Source organism: Cardiocondyla obscurior, linkage group LG07 (genome assembly GCF_019399895.1).
Source record: "Cardiocondyla obscurior isolate alpha-2009 linkage group LG07, Cobs3.1, whole genome shotgun sequence".
NCBI classification, from domain to species: Eukaryota; Metazoa; Arthropoda; class Insecta; order Hymenoptera; family Formicidae; genus Cardiocondyla; species Cardiocondyla obscurior.
In genome coordinates, this window is record NC_091870.1 from 2792868 (window position 1) to 2813331 (window position 20464).

The 20464-nt window shown below is 34.7% G+C and overlaps 6 protein-coding genes across 10 annotated transcripts; 2 read left to right on the forward strand and 4 right to left on the reverse strand.

Moving 5' to 3' along the window:
- Positions 1–55: 55 nt before the first annotated feature.
- Bou (glycosylphosphatidylinositol anchored membrane protein boudin) lies at positions 56–3038 on the reverse strand. 2 transcript variants are annotated; one of them, XM_070659706.1, is made up of 4 exons: positions 2832–3038; positions 2028–2183; positions 1361–1507; positions 56–891 (listed from the first exon to the last, which is right to left on the reverse strand). In XM_070659706.1, exons 1-4 carry the CDS (start codon positions 2887–2889, stop codon positions 674–676), a joined length of 579 nt encoding a protein of 192 aa, XP_070515807.1. In that variant the 5' UTR covers positions 2890–3038; the 3' UTR covers positions 56–673. The 2 variants fall into 2 exon arrangements, with proteins under 2 accessions (XP_070515807.1, XP_070515808.1); XM_070659707.1 differs by lacking the exon at positions 1361–1507.
- A 162-nt stretch (positions 3039–3200) lies between these two features.
- On the forward strand, positions 3201–9785 carry LOC139104259 (DNA-directed RNA polymerase III subunit RPC1-like). Of its 3 annotated transcripts, none has more exons than XM_070659630.1 (22): positions 3201–3401; positions 3768–3832; positions 3929–4064; positions 4139–4288; positions 4373–4720; positions 4811–5137; positions 5202–5339; positions 5410–5616; positions 5695–5754; positions 5829–6005; positions 6095–6425; positions 6496–6745; positions 6827–7056; positions 7142–7492; positions 7566–7734; positions 7820–8156; positions 8225–8412; positions 8510–8657; positions 8745–8897; positions 8959–9159; positions 9313–9446; positions 9583–9785. In XM_070659630.1, exons 2-22 carry the CDS (start codon positions 3789–3791, stop codon positions 9701–9703), a joined length of 4200 nt encoding a protein of 1399 aa, XP_070515731.1. In that variant the 5' UTR covers positions 3201–3401; positions 3768–3788; the 3' UTR covers positions 9704–9785. The 3 variants fall into 3 exon arrangements, with proteins under 3 accessions (XP_070515731.1, XP_070515732.1, XP_070515733.1); XM_070659631.1 differs by lacking the exon at positions 3201–3401 and adding an exon at positions 3415–3604; XM_070659632.1 differs by lacking the exon at positions 3201–3401 and adding an exon at positions 3415–3593.
- Positions 9786–9850: 65 nt separating this feature from the next.
- Positions 9851–11674, forward strand: LOC139104294 (parkin coregulated gene protein). The gene is made up of 5 exons (XM_070659704.1): positions 9851–10201; positions 10317–10817; positions 10920–11238; positions 11302–11451; positions 11514–11674. The coding sequence occupies exons 2-5, from the start codon at positions 10713–10715 to the stop codon at positions 11672–11674; spliced, it is 735 nt and encodes a 244-aa protein (XP_070515805.1). The 5' UTR covers positions 9851–10201; positions 10317–10712.
- A 23-nt stretch (positions 11675–11697) lies between these two features.
- Glnrs (Glutaminyl-tRNA synthetase) lies at positions 11698–15423 on the reverse strand. The gene is made up of 10 exons (XM_070659643.1): positions 14985–15423; positions 14527–14831; positions 14237–14445; positions 13910–14159; positions 13535–13832; positions 13067–13446; positions 12665–12983; positions 12365–12585; positions 12104–12296; positions 11698–12048 (listed from the first exon to the last, which is right to left on the reverse strand). The coding sequence occupies exons 1-10, from the start codon at positions 15105–15107 to the stop codon at positions 11998–12000; spliced, it is 2349 nt and encodes a 782-aa protein (XP_070515744.1). The 5' UTR covers positions 15108–15423; the 3' UTR covers positions 11698–11997.
- Positions 15424–15532: 109 nt separating this feature from the next.
- Positions 15533–17565, reverse strand: Nd-acp (NADH dehydrogenase (ubiquinone) acyl carrier protein). Of its 2 annotated transcripts, none has more exons than XM_070659710.1 (3): positions 17268–17565; positions 16408–16533; positions 15533–15878 (listed from the first exon to the last, which is right to left on the reverse strand). In XM_070659710.1, exons 1-3 carry the CDS (start codon positions 17427–17429, stop codon positions 15699–15701), a joined length of 468 nt encoding a protein of 155 aa, XP_070515811.1. In that variant the 5' UTR covers positions 17430–17565; the 3' UTR covers positions 15533–15698. The 2 variants fall into 2 exon arrangements, with proteins under 2 accessions (XP_070515811.1, XP_070515812.1); XM_070659711.1 differs by lacking the exon at positions 16408–16533 and adding an exon at positions 16580–16696.
- Positions 17566–17947: 382 nt separating this feature from the next.
- On the reverse strand, positions 17948–20363 carry LOC139104268 (KIF-binding protein). The gene is made up of 2 exons (XM_070659646.1): positions 20188–20363; positions 17948–20103 (listed from the first exon to the last, which is right to left on the reverse strand). Exon 2 carries the CDS (start codon positions 19925–19927, stop codon positions 18125–18127), a length of 1803 nt encoding a protein of 600 aa, XP_070515747.1. The 5' UTR covers positions 19928–20103; positions 20188–20363; the 3' UTR covers positions 17948–18124.
- Between the last annotated feature and the right edge of the window lie 101 nt (positions 20364–20464).

Below are 20464 nucleotides of genomic sequence, written 5' to 3' on the forward strand. Positions count from 1 at the left end.
TGATACGTGATAAATGGGGAATCTCTTAATAAAAATAAAACAAAAAGTTATAAAATTATACATATATAAAAACGTGTATTATAAATACATAAGCAAAAATATTTTGATTGCAAAATTTACGCATAAATAATCAATTTATAATTATTTTATTAGTACACAGTAAAAATACAAAAGTGCAATATATATTTTTTTTTTTCCAATAAATTAGTATATCTTAATTATATAATATTCTTTTAGAATGTTCTGTTTCTGAGTCAAATGGACGGATATATTTCACTTAAATTCATATTGTTTTGTTAATCTACATATTATTAAAATATATATAATATACTACTATCCTAAAAATAATGAGATACATATATCCTTGATTTTATATTAAAAACATATTTAAAATTATGTAGAAAAGGAATCTCAAAATAGTAATGCTTCTTAAAATTCTATTTCACTGAATATTCAAATTTTAGGCTAGCGATAGAGAGAAAGCAATCCCATTACAGGGGCATATAAAATTGCAAAAAAGTATAATTAAGATTATTACATTTTACCCATATTAAAATATCTCACATTTATAAATTCCATACTTTATAATGTTTGAAACGGTACTGGCAGTGGTCAGACGATAACAAACGATAAATTTGTCAGGCACTTAACTATCAAGCTCTTAGAGAAATTTCTACCTGTGAAATAACTTTTTCCAGACTACCACTAAACTCGCTGGCATGATCCATGTATATGTCGTGCTCGGTACGAAGGATATCGCTGAGTTACATCCATCCTCGGAACAAGTAAAAACACAAGTACGATAAATCAGCTTATCACCAGGCTGTTTTACGTAATCGCAATAGTTTCCCATGTGCACGGACGAACAAAATCGTTTTGTACCAATGCCACCTGTATCCAGATATAAAATTAACTATACAATATATTCGTCTCGTAAATGATACGGTCAAAGAAAAATTAAAACAGAAACGCTTGAAACATGCAACATCGGTAAAGTAACTGCTCTTTTACTTTGAAGTTTCCATATTTAAAATTCTTTTTGTTAATTTGAATGTAAAAGTATTTCAAAAATAAATACGTAGGTGAACTTTAAACGTGCGTGCATATATATGTTTAATCGATAACAGAAAAAGCGTGGTGTGTAAATGTTAATTTTAATATTATAATATTTTTAATTAAAATAATGTAAAAATTAACCCTCCTCCGTTTTTGATAAGTGATTCTTTTCACATAAGGTGATTTAGAAAAGACCACTCGTGCACATTGGTAAAATGGTAAAAAAAATAGTAAAAAAATGATTTAAAAAATGGCAAAAAAAAAAAAAAGAAAAAAAACAAACGCAATGTTAATGTATAAAAACCTCCGTAACGGCCGATTGATTGGATGCAATAAATCGCCCCGTACACATGACTACAATTTCTCGGCATCAAGAAAGTTTTAACCAATGCGCTATCCATGCATTTCCATTCATCCGCCGACGTGCACTGATAGCAATCCAAGGCCATTGCTTAATTGAGAAAGCATTCATTAAATTTCTAAACGAAACTACACGGCGATTAATGTTTAACAAGTTTCAATGATACTTCGTAAAATAAAAATTGTGAACAATTCTAAAATGTACGTCTTAGATTACGTCGTTAAAAACGATTATGATTTACTGCAATAATATAAATCAAGTTTTAATCGCTAGATGAATTTTTCGCAATGTGAAAAACCGTTTATGGTGAGTCGACTCGTTTGATAATGCGCCCTAAGATATTTTAAGTGTATTAATATGTTTCCGACATAAAGATATCTGGAAAGAAGTTGATTGTTAACACAGGAGCACCAGCATGCTTGATGAATCTACATAAAATATCTATATAAAATGTTTGTTAGAAGAATTAATTATCCTTGTGCCACCACCATGTGTCTTCCAAGCAAAGGCTGTATAAAATGTGTTAGAAGAGTTAATTAATTTTCCCCTTGCCACCAATACGTTAGTCTCCCAAGCAAAGGCTGTATAGAATGTCTTCATTGCTGTTTACCCTCGAAGCGACCTATGTGCTTGACACAATATTTTGCTCCGTAAACGTCATCGCATGATTCAGGTTGAAGGTCCATGTCGCTCGTCAAAAATTCATTGCACTGAAATGGATATTCGTTGCTGGTGCTATTACATTGGTAGCATCGTATACCGTATCCTAGGTAAGAATATAGCTTTGTTAAACTTTCGTAAAAGAAACTATCTTATATGATTTTGTTGCTCAGCCGTGCATCAAATGGAGAACAGTAAACGCTACAATTAATTTATAACGTAATGCAAACTTTAAATACTGCAAAAAAATGTTATTATTGTTCTCTTTTAAGAAAGAAATCCTTAACTTCAGAAGTACACTTTTTTTTTAAGATAGTTAAATGTTTCTCATAAGCTGAGTTAATCAGTTTTTAATTAAATTAATTTTTATAATTAATAATCCCAACAATAAGTCTTAAAATATAAAAAAATTACTTTATAACATAATTAAATACTCCATTTAACTGTTGCTAAAAAAAATATGATATCTAAAGTTAAAGCTGCCTCTCAGTAATCATTTAATTAACTTTCTCAAGCATGAAGTTTGCGCAAACAATTTTTCTTATTCTATACGTATAGTATTTTGATTCTCCATATGTATCTCATATTATACATCGTAAAAAATGATAGATTTCTGTCCTGAAAAATTTGACGGAAATTGTAGGATTAATTATGTTATGTCAGTTCTTTATAAGTACGCCTAAAATGAGACAATTACAAGAAACCGAGGATAAATATGCCCCACCCAAAGTGTGTCGTCGCGCGTTAACCTCACCTGTTTCTATCAAGAGTAAAAACACCGCCAGAAACGTGCATGTCGCGGTATAAGCCATTCTTTTAGCGAAATTGTAACCTCGCGCAGTCTAAAAATCACACTCCGTAAATCTGGTCGCCGACACAACGATCTCCTTTATTTTCTCTGTACGAAACACCTCACCACACTTCCCGAATGCTGCTGTTAAATGCTCTGCTGTGCTCCGATTATTCCGTGCTCCAATCCGTTCTTCGAAAAGTAACTAATACGCATGCGTGTGATATTCATTTAATCATACGTAATCTATTACAAGTAAAATAAAATAAAATAAGATAAAATAAAATAAAATTAAATTAAGCAAAATTAAACAAAATTAAGTAACATACGTGTAAACTAGATGCGACTAAACGATAAATCAAACATTTTAAAATTAAATTAAATTAAATTAGATAAAATACGTGACCGGCCATCGCGTGTGCGTAAACCGTATTTTCTTCTACGCAAAAAAAAAAAAAAAGTGTAGTACGAACCAACGATAAATCAGTTCTATATCAATTGTTATTTCTTCCAGTAACCGAACCTGTAACTCCTGTAAGTAGTACGAAGACTACGAAGTAGTAATTGGACGCGGTCAGACGCGGTTAGGTTTTTCGGCTGCTAACGATCACGTTTCTTTTCGAGAAAGCAAGTTTCTATTTCCTTTCAAGAGTTAAAAGGAGTTATTTTATATTCTACATAAATGTTTATCTACAATTTTCCATTGATCACATTAATGCTATAAACGTACGTGAAAGGTAAAAATTGCTAACAACTTGTCCGTAATGTTTCTAGGTTAAAACACGTGGTGAAGAACGTAATCAAAAATTTTTTTTTTTCGAGCGAATGTAGCCTATTTCGAATTTTTATCGAAAGAGGATAGAGGTATAAGAAATAGTTTATTCAATAATTTATTTGCAGGTATATTTACAAAAATCAAACATGGTGAAGGAACAGTTCAGGGAGACTAATGTCGCCAGCGAAGTGTATGTACATTTATTATTTTTTTCTCAAGTAAATAATAATGTTGATTGAACATAAGCATTATGTGTGGTTTATTTAAATTTGTCTTTTGTATTTAGCTCCCATATAACTTTTGGAGTGGATAGCATGAATGACATGCACATGCAAGCCAGTGTAGAGGTGATCACTAAAAACTTGTACAATGAAGACCCAAAGCATACTCCAGCACTATATGGAGTCCTTGACAAACGCATGGTATTAAAAATTATATAGTTTTATATTGTCTTTACCTGGACAGAATTGCTTAGAATTGTGAATTTTATTTACAGGGAATAAGCTGTACAGGAATTAATTGTGAGACATGCAATAGAAATCTGAATGACTGTGTAGGACATTTTGGATATATAAATCTACAACTACCAGTTTTTCACGTTGGCTATTTCAGATCTATCATCCAGATTTTGCAGACCATATGCAAGGTAATATTATATATTACTTTAAATCTTATTTTATTGAGATTTAATAATTTTGCTAATTTTACTATGTACTAAAAAATTTTACAGAGATGTGCACACGTTTTGTTGACACAAGAAGAAAGGAGACATTTTTGGCGCAAAATACAAAATCCAAATTTAGAATATTTAAGACGGAAAGCATTGCGTAAACAAATCTGGGAAAAAGCAAAAAAGAAAAATGAATGTCCAAATTGTAAAGAAAATAATGGTCCTGTAAAAAAAGCTGGTTTTCTCAAAATAGTACACGAAAAGTACAAAAATTTAAAAAAGACTGATCCTATTATTCAAGAAAAATTAGCGGAAATAGCTTCAAAGATGGAGAATGATTCAGAATTGAAAAGTATAATAGAACAAAATTATAGATCTGTATTTGATCAAACTCTATATCCAAATGTGGTAGGTTTAATAAAATAATGTTGTAAACATTTTATATATATTTTATATGTATAATGCTTAAAATTTTATATTGTATTAATATTTTTTAAGGTTCGAGAACTTTTTAGTAGAATTCCGACGGGCGATATGTGTCTATTATTAATGAATCCCGACTGTGCAACACCAGTTGATTTAATACTAACAAGAATGCATGTGCCACCAGTTTGTATTAGACCTAGCGTTTTATCCGACTTAAAAGCTGGTACAAATGAGGATTATTTGACAATGAAACTGGCAGAAATAGCTCTTATTAATGATGTTATTCATCAGCGTAAAGGTGTTAGTATAAATATGTATATGGAACAATGGGATTTCCTTCAGTTACATTGTGGTCTTTACATTAATAGCGAAATGTCTGGAATACCTCTACATATGCAAGTAAGTTTTTAAAAAAATATCTAAAAAAAGGTCTTTTCTTTAACACACATTGATGTTCTTTTAGCCTAAAAAATTTGGCAGAGGTATAGTACAAAGATTGAAAGGAAAACAAGGTCGTTTCCGAGGTAATTTGTCTGGTAAACGTGTTGATTTTACTTCTCGTACAGTAATTTCACCTGATCCAAATCTCAGAATAGATCAAGTAAGTCTTATGCCAAGTTTAAACTGACCAATAATACTATAAAATCTGATAATATTAAATAATTTTACAGGTTGGTGTACCTATCCATGTTGCAAAGACTTTAACGTATCCTGAACGGGTAACTCCGTGGAATATGGAATTAATGCAAAAATTAGTTAGAAATGGTTCAGATACATATCCTGGAGCAAACTATATATTAAAAGGAGCCTCACAATACAACAGGCGATATTATCTTAAATACGTTGTTGATCGGAATAAATACGCTCAAGACTTACAAGTAATTTTTATATATTAATATAATTTTATTTTTTAAGATATGTATCAAACCTTTAATATATTAATTACACTTTTACAGTATGGCGACATTGTTGAGAGGCATCTTAGAGACGACGATTTAGTACTGTTCAATCGACAAGTAAGTTATTTAAAATAAACTGCTATTCATTAATTGTATGTATATTATTTAATATAATCTTGTGTTTTGTTTAGCCATCTTTACATAAATTAAGCATAATGACACACAGAACCAAAGTATTGGAGCATCGAACGTTCAGATTCAACGAATGCGTATGTACACCTTATAACGCAGATTTTGATGGAGACGAAATGAATCTTCACCTTCCTCAAACTGAAGAAGCTAGAGCAGAAGCATTAGTTTTGCTAGCGGTAAATTATTTCTAATTTATTTTGTAGAATTATTTATACAGAATTGAATATATAAAAACACTTCGTTGATTTTTTTTATTTATTTATAGAATAAATCAAATTTAGTTACACCTCGCAATGGTGAATTATTGATAGCAGCGACGCAAGATTTTATCACTGGCGCTTATCTTTTAACGCAAAAGGACACCTTCCTTCAAATAGAACAAGCAAGATTAGCTCTTTGTCTCTTAGCCGGTCCAGATGCTTCCATGGTTGTAACTCTTCCTCCACCCGCAATCATGAAACCGGCGAGATTATGGACCGGCAAACAAATATTTAGTCTAATTATGCGACCAAATGAGGAATGTCCTGTTAAAGCAAATTTAAAAACAAAAGGCAAAATGTATACCACTGGAGAAGAATTGTGTGTTAATGATTCTTGTAAGTAGTAATTTTTATTATAATATTATTTAATATTAACGTTTGTTAAATGATCAAATTAAATCTACAGATGTTATTATTCGTAATTCTGAGCTTCTGGCGGGAACAATGGATAAAGCTGTATTGGGTTCAGGATCGAAACAAAATATATTTTACGTTTTATTACGTGACTGGGGTGAGGATGTTGCTATTACAGCCATGTGGCGTTTAACCAGAATAACAAATCATTTTAATTTTGAGAGAGGAATTTCTCTCGGTATTGGGGATCTTATACCAAGTCAAGGCCTTCTTCGAGCTAAAGAAAAAGCGTTAAACACTCAGTATGAATAATTTCAAATTTAATATTAACTCTGTTTTAAACAAGTAAGCAATATTTCTAAATTAAAAATCTTTTATTTTAGTTATTCTACATGCAACGAGTATATTCAACAAATGGAAAAAGGTCTTCTCGTTTGCCAACCCGGATGTTCGGAAGAAGAAACATTAGAAACGAAAATATTGAACGAACTTTCGGTAATTCGTGATAACGTTGGAAAAGCATGTTTAAAGGAACTACATCCAACTAACACTCCATTAATTATGGCACTCTGTGGAAGTAAGGGTAGTTTCATTAACATTTCGCAAATGATTGGTATGTACAAGTAATCTTATAAATATACTTATAAATATATTGCTATTCTTGTTGTTTTAATATTATTTGATAATTTTTTTTTTAGCTTGTGTAGGCCAGCAAGCTATCAACGGACGTAGAGTACCGAATGGATTCGAAAATCGTGCATTACCTCATGTTTTAGCACGATTAAGAACACCAGATGCTAAAGGTTTTGTGGAAAATTCATTTTATTCCGGATTAGTGTCTAAGGAATTTTACTTTCACGCAATGGGTGGTCGGGAAGGTCTCACAGATACCGCTGTAAAAACTGCAGAAACTGGATATATGCAAAGGCGATTAATTAAGAGTTTAGAAGATTTGTGTATCCATTATGATATGACAGTGCGCAACTCGATGCGCGATATCATACAAGTTCCATATGGTGGAGACGGATTAGATCCTACGTATATGGAAGGTATGTATATGTATATTATTCTGCATTTTATGTAAATGGGATAATACATGCACGTTACTGCATATATTTTTAGGTAACGATTGTCCTGTGGATTATAAAAGAGTATATGATCATGTGAGAGCAAAAATGCCTTATAAATCGGAAAAACCTTTAGACGCTGTCAGTGTAATAAATGCCACAAAAGAAATGCTATCCTCTGAAGAGTACGATTGTCTGAGCAACGAATTTAAACAAGAACTAACGTAAGATAATACACGATAAATATGTGATATGCAACGAGTTGTAATATTTTTTAAATTTTTACGAATTGTTTTTTTTTTTTTGCAGTGCATTTTTAAAATCAGTAGCGCGAAAGATAGCGAATCGACAAAACATTGTATCGAATTCCCCGGTAATCTCACAAATTGAACGAGTTACCGTTTCGCAATTAGTAGAGTTTATTCACACGTGCAAAGAAAAATATATGAGAGCTAAAATAGAACCGGGCACTGCTGTAGGTGCACTCGCCGCGCAAAGTATAGGTGAGCCTGGAACTCAGATGACACTTAAAACGTTCCATTTTGCTGGTGTAGCGGCTATGAACATCACACAGGGTGTGCCGCGTATTAAAGAAATTATTAACGCGAGTCCGAAAATCAGTACCCCCATAATAACAGCGACGCTGGTAAATAATTATTTTGACCACACGTGTTCTATATTCTGTACAATCTTGACTAATTTTTTATTTTGCAGGTCAATGATACAGATGCTGAATTTGCCGAAAGAGTAAAAGCAAGACTTGAAAAGACAACTCTGGGAGATGTAGCTGAGTATATCGAAGAAGTGTACCTGCCTGATGATCATTTCCTTATAATAAAATTAGATATCGATAGAATTAAATTGTTAAAATTAGAAGTTGATGTTAGATCTATAAGTTATTCGTAAGTATGTTTGAAAGTTTAATATATTTATTTTGCTACGATAATTAATTTAAGTTAGTGTGTTTTATAAAATCAAAGTAATTTATAATTTTTTTAGACTTTGCACTTCAAAATTGAAGTTAACATCAAAGAATATAGAAATGGTAACCGAGTCAACTATTCTTATTCGACCAAATCATCAAAAAGAAAATTCGAATTTTCCATTTCGTCATTTGACAGAGGCTATTCCAAATGTTGTAATAAAGGTATAATTAAAAAATATACAGTAATAAATTTATTTTGTAATATAGAATATATAACGTGTGCGTATTAACATTAATTTTTATTTGTAGGGCTTGCCATCAATTAATAGAGTAGTTGTACATAGTGAAAACCTTGGTGGTCAAATGAAATTTTCACTGTTTGTTGAAGGAGATAATTTTAGAGAAGTTATGGCAACGCATGGTATTCTTGGCGAAAAAACGAAGTCGAATAATACAATAGAAGTAAGTTAAAAAAACTATGCTAATATTTAAAAAGTCTTACATCTCTTTTACTCTCTCTTAGGTATTTAATACACTCGGAATAGAAGCAGCGAGAACGACTATCATGTCAGAAATTAAATTGGTAATGGAAAATCACGGAATCAGTATTGATCATCGTCATTTAATGCTTTTGGCAGATTTAATGACTAGCAGAGGAGAAGTGCTTGGTATTACGAGACAAGGGTTAGCGAAAATGAAAGAATCGGTTTTAAACTTGGCATCGGTAAGATTTTTTATTATTTTATCCATTTCTTTTACAGTGCTTTTAACAATATATAAAAATATTAAGTAAAAAGCATAGTTACAAGAATTTTTTAATTCGATTAATGTTATGAGGAAATTTGAAACTTTTTATAAATTAGTTATTCGTTTACAGTTTGAGAAAACAGCGGATCATCTATTTGATGCGGCTTATTATGGTCAAAAAGACATTATATGTGGTGTATCGGAATCAATTATAATGGGTATTCCAGTTCCGCTAGGCACAGGAATTTTTAAGCTACTTCATAAATATCCTTTTTATATTACGTTTATGCATATACATACATGTATATGCAAATAATTAATTATTATATATTTAATACGAAAAAAATAATGCATGCACATATTTAACATACATACATAATTTTCCTTAATAATTACATACAGCAGATAAAAATGAACCAAGGAAAAGGGAACTTTTATTTGATGATCCACAGTTTCACAAGCCACTCCATTCTGGAAAACGACTTCAACAAGTACGATCCCGTTCAACATTGCAGACCTAGTGTCAGTAAAATATTTTACTGTACAATTTGTATTATTTTTTATTGTACGTATAAATATAGAAATTATTTGTAGATATAACAATTTGTGAATCCTTGGTGCAAATTATCGGCGTCGTTTATTTCGCCGACAATGAATCTTTCGAAAAATAGCGCATCCTCTGATTGATTCTCTCGTTTGGGGTGACAGAAAACCCTAGCGCGCCGACCAATCACAGCGCTCCATTGATCGCCTGATCGTGAGTTGGTAACAGACTAGGTGACTCGTGCTGCTGCGTATTACTAGGACACGTCGAGCACGCGGTTCGAGTTCGAAACGAAATGTCGAGGCATCCGTGCGTCGTAGCCCATTTCTCGTGTCGGTTTCGAGGATTTGAGACGGTCGGGAGTGTCGCGGACTATCTCGCGAGTGTCCAGTGCGCGGAAGGATGGCTCGTCACGTCCCATCTGAGAGGAGGAGCAGGCCCGGGGGGCATCATACATCGGCGGAGCAACTTATAGGTAAATATCAATTTTTTAAATTAAATTAAAAAAGAAAAAGCTTTTCCTTTTTTTTTTGCTAAATTTATAAACTAACTAACATGTCTACATTAATATTTTCCTCTTTATGTTACAGTCACCGGCAGAATTCCACAACTCCGCTGAAGCTCATGCAGAGTGGTAAGTCGCATGATTATTTTTCGTAGCTTATAATTAGATCTCTTGAACCGATAACATGTCGTCGATTATAGATTACCCCATTATAATGACGCGTACGACCCTTCAAAAAATAGCGCACGCGAGGCGTGCTCATAGTGTGTTCTAGTAATAATTAAAATACGTATTCATATAGTAACACTTGTATCTATCTGTTATATAAAGATGCAAAGAGGTTTGTTGCTAAGAAACAGTTGTTTGACCTAAATTTGTTTTAATCTACATTTTCGAACGTATAACCTCTTTTAATATTCGATTGAAAATGTTTAACATATAATTAGAATTTAGTATCGAAAAGGAATTATTAGGCATTAAAATGGTGAATGAAAAAGAATTCTGGACAGAGGTACGAAAAGATATACTGCGATATAAGAAAAAGAAACCACGAGTAGTTCCAGCGTTTACTATCCAGGCATTGCAGGTAATAAAAAAATTAATAAAAAGACATTAATAACGTAATAAAATCGGGATAAATATAAAGTAAATTAAAGGTCTATAATACACAATGCCAATTTTAATTCAGGAAAATACAGTCGTTGCGAAACCTCCACGGTGTGGATTATACAAGCCTCGTCCGCCAAAGCCGTCAATTTTCAGAAAGTTTTACAAACGTGGCGTATTTCCGATATCTTTAGAAAACGACGGCTACGATCAGAAAATTAATTGGAAGGTAGACATAGAGGACTTAGATTTCCATCACTATTTACCCATGTTCTTCGATGGTTTGACCGAAACGGAACAGCCGTATAAATTTTTGGTAGAGCAAGGAATATCGGATATGTTAGAGCGCGGCGGGCCAAAAATACTACCTGTCGTTCCACAATTGATTATTCCTATTAAAAGTAAGTTTTACAATTCACGTAAAGAAAATATAATCCGTGATAATTAAAATAAAAACTCTTTAGATGCCTTGAATACACGAATGCCCGAAATAATTTGTACTACTATGAAAGCACTTCAACGTTTAGTGCGATCAGCGGATTGCGTCGGTGAAGCATTAGTTCCGTATTTTAGGCAAATTTTGCCCATTCCAAATTTACTCAAAGATAGAAATGGTAAGCCCTTATTCTTAACCATTTCTATTTCTATACGTATACATTTTTTTTTATGATTGTAGTAAATCTTGGGGAGGGTATTGATTATTCTCAGCAAAGAGGAGAGAATGCAGCAGATATCATACAAGAAACGCTCGAAATTTTAGAAAGATACGGTGGTGAAGATGCTTTCATAAATATTAAGTATATGGTCCCCACTTACGAATCCTGCATGATAAATTGATAGGCACAAAATAATACACGTAATTATTTAAATATATTTATTCTTTATTCGTAAAAATATTACTATCACAAAATCAAATGCATGCAAAATTTAACAATTTGAAATGGATAAGACCATAATATGTATAATATGTATAAATAATATACTTCTTGCAAATTCTATAGCGAAATAAAATATACAGTTTAAAAAAAAAAAAGCTAAAATAATAAAATACTTTACTATCGCAGAGTAAAGCATCGATTTCGCTTAAACGTAGAAAAAGTGACAACGGTAGACATTTTAGTAGAGATCTTTTTATTAATATTATATCTTGAAAAATATATTCATATCTTTCCTGTATCTTCTTTCAATGTTACAGTACGATTGAAAACAATCTGAAATAAAAAGTGTTAATGCAATGGACGTGTGTGCCGGTATTTTTACGCTTACCTTATTAGGTTTGGTGTCAGGATCGACAGAGAAAAAGCCTATACGTTCAAATTGGAATTTGTCATATACTTTTGCAGTTTTAGCTAGACTGTTATCCATATACGCTACAACTTCTTTTTTATTTGATGGATTAATATCGCTTAAAAATCCATGCGGAACTTCATTTGTATCTTCTGGATTTTTATGCTTGAACCTGAAAAATTAGGATTATACCACCAGTACGAAATTTTTATAATTAATAATTTGATAAACATTACTCACAAACGCTCATAAAGTCTAACAGATGCCAATACTGGATTAGATACCCAATGTATAAATGCCTTAGGTTTATTTTTTTCTGAAACAGGATCCTGTCTGACAATTATATTCGTAATATTACCACTAGCATCCTTTTCAATACTTTCAAACGTTATTACGACACCTGCATGCTTTAAACCTACAGGTTGCTTTGGTGTCAAGCGTCTGAAATCTTTCTCCTGAATCTGCAAGCATTATCCGAATAAAATCATAATTATATTTTAAAAAAAATGTTAATTAGAGATAGGAATATATATTGCATACTTCTTTGAAATCCGTGGCTTCAATATATACGATTTCGTCAAACGTAATTTCATGACGTCCCTTTTCTGACTCGTTAGGAAAATCGGGTACAGTCAGCTTTATGGCATTTTCTTGAGGAAAATTTTTGATAGTTAATTTGATAGGTTCTAGAACCACCATATGTCGGGCAGCAGTCAAATTTAAAACGTCCCTAACAGCTGCTTCCAACGTTACAGGATCGATAGTTGTTTGTGCACCAGTTAAACCCATTTGAGCACAAAAATTGTTTATAGCTTCCGGTGGAAATCCACGTCTACGTAACGCAGTCAACGTAAATAATCTAAAAAAAATTGACGTACATAATATTACGTAAAATATCATTAGTAAAATACAAACGTTATAATTATTTTATTTGTATTGTACCTTGGATCGTCCCAATCGTTTACTATTCCTTCGTGTATTAATTTGGCAATTTTTCTTTTGGAAACTACAGTATAATTGATATTCATTCGGCCGTATTCCCACTGTACGGGGCAGTAAATGTTCAGGGCATTGCAAAGCCAATAATACGATGATCTTCGCGATTGAAATTCCTTTGTGCAGAGAGAATGAGTGACATTTTCAATGCTATCGCACAAGCAATGTGTGTAATCGTAAGTGGGGTAGATACACCATTTATCGCCAGTTCGGTGGTGTGGTGAATACTTTATTCTATATGCAACAGGATCTTGCTTGCCTTCCTCTAAAGTTACTTTCATGCGCAAGGTTGCTTCTCCTTCTTCCAGCAAACCATCTTTCATATCCTATTTTTTTCGAGACAAAAAACAGATATAGATATATGTAGTGATTAAGAGCCAAATAAAAAAATAGCCACTAAATATTTTTCTTTACATTAAATAGTTGTAAACTTTCTTCAATTGGTCTATCACGCCAAGGACTCGGAGGAGAATTAAAACCTTTCATTTCTTCGCTAGATTGATGACAAACGTAAGCTAAATCTTTTTTTATAAGTTCCACAGCCCAGTCGTACAATTGCTGGAAATAATCCGAAGAATGCGTAATCGCGAATGGTTTGTAACCGAGCCATTCCACCATATCCCGTATACCAACAAAGAATTTCTCCTCTTCTTTTTCAGGATTTGTATCGTCATATCGTAAATAGCATATACCATCGTGAGCAGCAGCATATCTGTAATGTATAGCTATAGTTTTTAAACACATATGTCTTTAACGTATTTTATTTGCAAAATTCAAGAATATACATACCCAAAGTTGATATTAATAGCTTTCGCATGTCCAATATGCAAAATTCCATTGGGTTCTGGTGGAAATCTCGTTACTACTTTGCCACCAGTGGCTTTTAAATGTTTCTGTAGAAGATCATGTGTATTTGGTGTCACAATATAACCGTCAGTTTTATAATTTTCCCCAGGCTTATGAAAATGAACTTTGGTCTTCATGAGTTCACTTATAGTTTGAGCACCAACTTTTTCACCAGTCAATGTTTCTTTCTGATCTGAAAATTTATCGATTTTTCATTAAATACAAACATACATAATATTTTTTTTTAACAGTAGCGAATATATTGCTCACCTTCTTTCATTATTTCTGGTTTCTTTCCTTTTGCTTGCTTTTCCTTTGGCTGTTTTACTTGTTTTGGTATTGGTGCAAGATCAGCATCAACTTTTGGCCCCAATAGATCAAGAAGTTGAATATCAAATTCATTTTTTATCGCTTTACCATCTGCCCATTTTAAAATATTGCGTACTTGCTGCATTAATGGGCCAGAATTAAAGCGATATCTATTTAAATAAATTATAAATATTTAATTTAAAAAAAAAATGTCTTGCATGCTTTATAATTTTAATATAGTTAATATTTACCTTTTTTCTAATATTTCATCTTTATGTGCCTTTATAATCTTTTCTACTTCTTCCTCTATTTCTTCGGGTGAAACTACTATTCCTATGCCACAAGATTCTTCAAATTTAGCTACATTAAAATCATTGTTCACGTTAGTTAATAGGTAAGCCAATGCAGCATCCACTCTCTGTACAGTATTAAGTTTCTTTTCAACTATATAATTAGTAATAAATGGAATTTTATCTATAATCTGATTTTTGATCTTGGAAGCTAAATGGTACAACAAAACTCCAGTATCTTGAGAAACAGAGCCATGTTTAGTTGCCTAAAAAAAAAAAATTAATTAAAAATTCTGTAATTGTACATTAATACTTTAATACCTATCATATTATATTTAATATTCTAATTAATTTTGACAACTAAACGCGGTGGCATTCTACGTTCGATCTAAACAATTTGCCGGCGAATGCTCACCAACCTCGCTTATAGCCAGCTTGAGATTCCTCGTGACGTTAGCATTTTTTAGAGTTTCCTTGGCCTTTTGCTCGCTCAAGCCAATCGTTTGAAACAGCTTCACGTTTTCCTCGTTCTCCACCGGCATTTTATTCAGACAATATTACTAACACCTCAAGGTAAACCACGTGCATCCGTCAAATGAGGCCATATGGAGTTGGAGTTACATGGATCAGTCTTGCGTAGAAAAATGTAGAGAGGAGTAGTCGACTCCGATTGGAGGATTTTCTTACTGTATGCGTATTACGTGTTTGTGTGTGAAGGCCTTTACGGACAATACGCGGATACCGACGATATATACTTATCGCCGGTTCACCCGCTATCACTACTTTATCGATCGGTCGTGAACTATTAATTGTAAATCTGTTGCAAATTTGCAAATTCAGCTTGGCAAAAACAAAAATTCATATCGGAATCACATAAGAGATCCTATATGTATACATATATATATATTTTTTTTTTTTTTTAACACTACAATTCTTTGGGATGTTCGCATACAAAATAAATTCGATGTAACAATTCGCTTAGCTTTTATTCACATAATGATGAATGGTCTATATACAGAAAAAAAAAAAAAACAATGACGGCAGCACAGTAAGACGCTGTGATCCGTTATTTCCAATTGAAACAACGGTGGATGTAGACTAAAACCACATTAACGAGGATAATTCAAGGCGTGTTATTCATATACATCCTCCTTGTCTGCAACATAGCGCACTATATCCTTGGGTTTCAGTAGCCTCTCTGCGTCCATGTCTGGAATTTCGAAACCAAACTCGTCCTCCATTGCCATTATGATCTCGACGTGGTCCAAAGAGTCCAGCCCCAGGTCGTCCATGAAATGCGACTCCAGAGTTAACTAAAAATTTTAACATCTCGTCAAATTAGGTTTCAATTTCGTCTGGGCTTCTTGTACAACTGACATGCCTTTCTAACAAAATTAATCAATTAAATACATCGAAAAACGATGTCGAAAAAGAAATATATTTTAATCCGATATTATATAAGGAGTAAGATATTTTTTATTATATATATTTCTTAATAACGCTGCAAATTATTATATCCAGTAAGAATTAAAAATTAATATTCACATGTCAGTATGTACGTAGACGCCACGATCAAGCAAGGTGTTAACCAACTACCCTTCGTTTTAAGAAATACTTCTCAAGACATTTTCGTCAAAAAGGACGCAGCAAAGATAATTACATCGTGCAGAAATCATTAATTTTAAATCAATGTAGAAAATCAATGTGCTTCTTTTTGCAGATTTTGCAAACGCAATTTTTTAAAGATTGTTCCTGCATTATTTTCTTACGGCGAAACAATTGCCATCTACAGAAATGTCTTGATAAATATTTCAAGGATACTCATCTCTGATTATCGAATACCTTTGAGGTTTCAATTTTGTCATAAAGTTTCAGAACCAAGAGCACCCGCTGTTTGATAAGGTCAAGGGTTAGCGGATCCTTATGACTGTATTGACGCACCTGCTTGATGCGTGTGTCCTTTAAGCCCTGTAAAATTTTTTACAGAAAAAAAAAAGAACAGATTTTAGGTAACCTTTTCTGCAACGGTTTCGTTATAAGTGCCTACTGCCTTCAACACGCGCTCCTCTATATCCTTAATTGATTTTGGTTTTTCTTTAACATCTTGACAGTATCCTCGATTGCATTTTACCTATGTGCATCAAATAATCTTTTAATATACACTTTAAATTAATTCTTAAGCACGTAAAACTAACGAAATCAATTATATATTTTTTTAAAACAGGACCGTGCTATAAACTAAAGATTAAAAATGCAAGAGAATAGACTCGATGAGGTCTGCAGTTTTGTTTGCGCTTTCTACAATATTTCTAAAGCCCAAGCACTTATTTAGAAGGCTTCTCCTCCTTTTCTATACGAGTCAAACTCCAGATTCAATTGCAGTACCGCTTGCGCCGCCGACCAATCTTTCAAACAACTCTGTGAACGTACGGAAAACGAGATCGTATTTAGTAAAATTGAACTTTGCAAATAGTGAACGGCATAGAAAGAGCGCTGACCAAAACATGCGGACTCGTCGAGCTCGGGCAAAAATTTAGCCGATCCCGGGCGCTCGTGCCGCGACAACTTTCAGTGACGTTGTCGCGCGTCTTCCCAAGAGTACCACGGGCATTTTGAGTTACATAATGCGCGTGTTGCGAGGATCACGCTCGACGACGGGGGCGATCAGTCACATGTGTTGTCAGGCTGCCCGTTAATATTACCTGCGGCCGAACAAGCGCGGCCCGCGCGACGTGATGCAGCAACCTCTGCTCGCCGTTTCGCATTTGATGGACGAGCATGCCGCTCGCGCAACGTAGGCGGCTGAAGGAGCTCCTGAGACCGGCGTTCCTCGCCAGCAGCCGGACACCCGCCAGGGACGCCATTTCTCACCCACGACGTAACGAACGAGGAACAATAACGACGACGAAAGTTGACTGAAACCTGCCTGAGATCCGTTGGCCCTGCGAGAATCGACGAAGATCTTACGAGCTCCCTCCGCTCCGGACGACCCGCGGAAACACGTGCTGACATCTACTCTCGAGATCTCGGGACGGTGTCATCAATTTGCTCCGTCGAGGCGGTAATTAGGAAAACAATGCATGGACAGTATGAATGAAATAATCGAGGAAATCTGGTGAAATACAATTTTTATTGTATAAATTATAAAAATATAATATTGGAAGAAAAGAATTTGAATATGGAACGTGTAATAATTCGATTAAAAAAAACGGGAAATCTTGAGATAAAAGGTATGTGCATATATTTATTATACTATATTGTATAATTGGTTAAAAATTATAAACGATACACACTTCGTTCTATCGTTAATTACTAACGTGCTTTAAACACGTCGAGAAACAACGAATAATATATCATTCTACCTGTATTTGTTTTATTAACGTTATATTGTTTTTTTTTTTTTTTTTATATTAGTAATATGGTACATATTAAAACACGTAAACGAGGTGACGAGCTGGTTGCATTTTAGACTGTTACACCTTTTCATACAAAAATTGCTTAAGCAGAAAAATATAAAACAAATACATTCTCACACAGATGTAAAATAAAAGAAGCAGCATTATTGATTTCTTTGCTGCTGTTTCAATCTGTTTAACGTGAGCGGCAGCAGCGTGACAAATTCCTTGGATAACTTAATAAATTCGTATTTATCCAGCTTCTCCTGCTTCTCCGGATGCTTGTTGTAGTAATTAACGACGAAGCTGTAAGCGTCGATGCTGCTCTGCATGTTCTCTATTTTTTGCTGCGTATCAGAAGTTATAATTTTGTTAAACAGTCTCCCTACGTGGAAATAAGTGTACAGAGCCAAGTACAGCAGGTCGTCCGAGAAGGACTCGACTCCGCTTTCGGATTTACTCGTCTCCAGCGAGTTCAGAAACGACTGGTAGTGCTTGATGCTGCTTTTCGCCAGGCGTTCGATTTTGGCGATCATCTGCGGGGTCGGTTTTTCGTTGGACGCCTGCAAACGGTCGATCTTCAAGTCGAGGATTTCCGAGTACGTTTCCGCCAGTTCAATCCAGATTTCCCTGCAGATGGCTCGATAATACCGCGGGCACAGGCCCTCAATCACTTCCTCCAGGATGTCTATTCGTCGTTTGTGCATCCTCGCTTGTCTGTCCTCGTTGTCCTCGTAAAATACCAAGCATTTGTACGCTTGGGACAGATCCTGAGAGATCCAAGCGTAATCCGACGCGTGGTTCTCGAAAGTGTAATACTCTTTCGCCTTGTCCAGCCACTTCCGAACGTTCAGGAACACCGGCTTGGCGTCGTTGAAGTCGAGCAGATACGCATCCGTGATTTCATTAGTGATCGATTCCAATTCTGGTTCCAGCTCCACGAATCTCGTTTCCTCCAGAATCTCGGTAAGAAGACACTTGTAAGTGTCGTCGGGGGCTTTTACCGGCGTCGAATCCGGATCCTCCTGCTCGGCTTTTTTTAGCAATCTTTCCTTGGACACTACCAAGAGTCCAATGCCATATTTAGCCCAGCATCTAGCGACGTTTGCCGATCTGTGTTCGTAATTTTCGTACTCCGCGGCTATCCTCTCGCTCGTTTCTTTAGTACCCTTGCTTTTCAAGATTTCCGCGTACTTCTCCAATATGTAGGTCGCTGCAGCCAAGTGATGCCTCGCCTGCGGAAATTTATCTTGTTCTATAAAAAACTGAGATATTGTGGCAGCATTTAAGGCCCAATCGACATAATCCAGATCTTGCGTTATTTTATTTTGACTCAGCTGCTTGCTCAACGTTCTGTGGCAATACAAAGCAAAGTTAGACTTGTCGTCCAGCTCGCGGCACACCTGCGCCAAATAATACAAAGTCAGCATGTGGAGCTTCTCAAGAATGCTCTTGGCGCACAGATCTCCCTCTATCTCCTCGATGCCTATAATGGTCACCATATGAATAGGATCGAGTTTAACGTCTTCTGTAAATTTAATGTAAAGGTCTTCCGCTTGCTTCAAAAAATCCTTAGCCTCCGCGTAAGAGCCTCGCTGTGCGGAAATTAGACCCAGCTGATTGTTAGCGCTTATAGCTGGTAGAACACCTTCCGGTGTCAGTTTACTCCCTTCCAGCAAGTCGATACACTTCTTCAAATATTCTGTAGCCAGTCCTGTATCTTCCAGGTCAGCCTGTAATATACCTATATTTAAATGAGTTATTGCAGCTGCAACAGTGCAGAGAGTCTCCTTGCAGTGCAAAAGTGCTTCTAGTATCTCCATCAGAATCTCTGCAGCTTTGGTTTTTCTCTCGTAAATTTTATTAACATCACACTTTGGCTCCCGTTCGTTCAACAATTTCTGCACCTCCTGATACTTCTCCTTTACCCATGATCCTGGATGAACGATCCTCTCCAGGCACTCCATACCGTTGTCAAAATAAGCCGACCTTAACGCAGTTCTGTTTCAAATGTATCTCTTACTTTCAGCGCGTTCTTGATAATTAGGAATTTTATAAGTGCCACCATTAAGTTAAACCTGTCGAAATACTTAAGACTGCAGAAGTGGCCATTAACAGCTTACATCGTGTGCAATCGTGCGATCTAAAAAAAAATATATAACACGAGATACGAGATAAGAGATGCCCACCTGAACGTTATCGCATGTAAGACAAAACAATGACTAACCTTATCAATTTACTGACTGGCCCCCAGAGAGTTCCTCTCTGATAAAACCAGGATAGTATGTGCCAGTATGTGCAGTGCTATATAACCGTGACTCCGTTTTATAAGTTCAATCGGGCTCAAGCCGCCGGATCGTCCAGCGCAGAAACGATAGAGAGGATCGTGATATCGATCGCCAATAACGATATCGCCCGGTCGTAGTAACATTCGCATACCGTGGCGTGGCGAGCGTGCGTTTCCCTCTCGACCCTCTCCTCTCGTGAGAGCCGCAGCTGATCGC

What these genes read in the sequence shown, in the direction of transcription:
- Bou (XM_070659706.1), bottom strand. Translation starts at nt 2,889, where the DNA reads ATGGCTTATACCGCGACATGCACGTTTCTGGCGGTGTTTTTACTCTTG. An exon ending in TTTACTCTTGATAGAAACAG is followed by an intron (nt 2,184 to 2,831) that starts GTGAGGTTAACG and finishes ATTCTTACCTAG; the next exon opens with GATACGGTATACGATGCTAC. An exon ending in GCACATAGGTCGCTTCGAGG is followed by an intron (nt 1,508 to 2,027) that starts GTAAACAGCAAT and finishes TTCTCAATTAAG; the next exon opens with CAATGGCCTTGGATTGCTAT.
- LOC139104259 (XM_070659630.1), top strand. Translation starts at nt 3,789, where the DNA reads ATGGTGAAGGAACAGTTCAGGGAGACTAATGTCGCCAGCGAAGT. An exon ending in AGTCGAATAATACAATAGAA is followed by an intron (nt 8,898 to 8,958) that starts GTAAGTTAAAAA and finishes ACTCTCTCTTAG; the next exon opens with GTATTTAATACACTCGGAAT. An exon ending in ATTTTTAAGCTACTTCATAA is followed by an intron (nt 9,447 to 9,582) that starts ATATCCTTTTTA and finishes ATAATTACATAC; the next exon opens with AGCAGATAAAAATGAACCAA.
- LOC139104294 (XM_070659704.1), top strand. Translation starts at nt 10,713, where the DNA reads ATGGTGAATGAAAAAGAATTCTGGACAGAGGTACGAAAAGATATACTG. An exon ending in TTACTATCCAGGCATTGCAG is followed by an intron (nt 10,818 to 10,919) that starts GTAATAAAAAAA and finishes ATTTTAATTCAG; the next exon opens with GAAAATACAGTCGTTGCGAA. An exon ending in ATTGATTATTCCTATTAAAA is followed by an intron (nt 11,239 to 11,301) that starts GTAAGTTTTACA and finishes AAAACTCTTTAG; the next exon opens with ATGCCTTGAATACACGAATG.
- Glnrs (XM_070659643.1), bottom strand. Translation starts at nt 15,107, where the DNA reads ATGCCGGTGGAGAACGAGGAAAACGTGAAGCTGTTTCAAACGATTGGC. An exon ending in GATGAAATATTAGAAAAAAG is followed by an intron (nt 14,446 to 14,526) that starts GTAAATATTAAC and finishes TTATTTAAATAG; the next exon opens with ATATCGCTTTAATTCTGGCC. An exon ending in AACGATTGGGACGATCCAAG is followed by an intron (nt 12,984 to 13,066) that starts GTACAATACAAA and finishes AATTTTTTTTAG; the next exon opens with ATTATTTACGTTGACTGCGT.
- Nd-acp (XM_070659710.1), bottom strand. Translation starts at nt 17,429, where the DNA reads ATGGCGTCCCTGGCGGGTGTCCGGCTGCTGGCGAGGAACGCCGGTCTC. An exon ending in CCGCGCTTGTTCGGCCGCAG is followed by an intron (nt 16,534 to 17,267) that starts GTAATATTAACG and finishes AAAATTTTACAG; the next exon opens with GGCTTAAAGGACACACGCAT. An exon ending in ACAAAATTGAAACCTCAAAG is followed by an intron (nt 15,879 to 16,407) that starts GTATTCGATAAT and finishes TAAAATTTTTAG; the next exon opens with TTAACTCTGGAGTCGCATTT.
- LOC139104268 (XM_070659646.1), bottom strand. Translation starts at nt 19,927, where the DNA reads ATGGAGTGCCTGGAGAGGATCGTTCATCCAGGATCATGGGTAAAGGAG.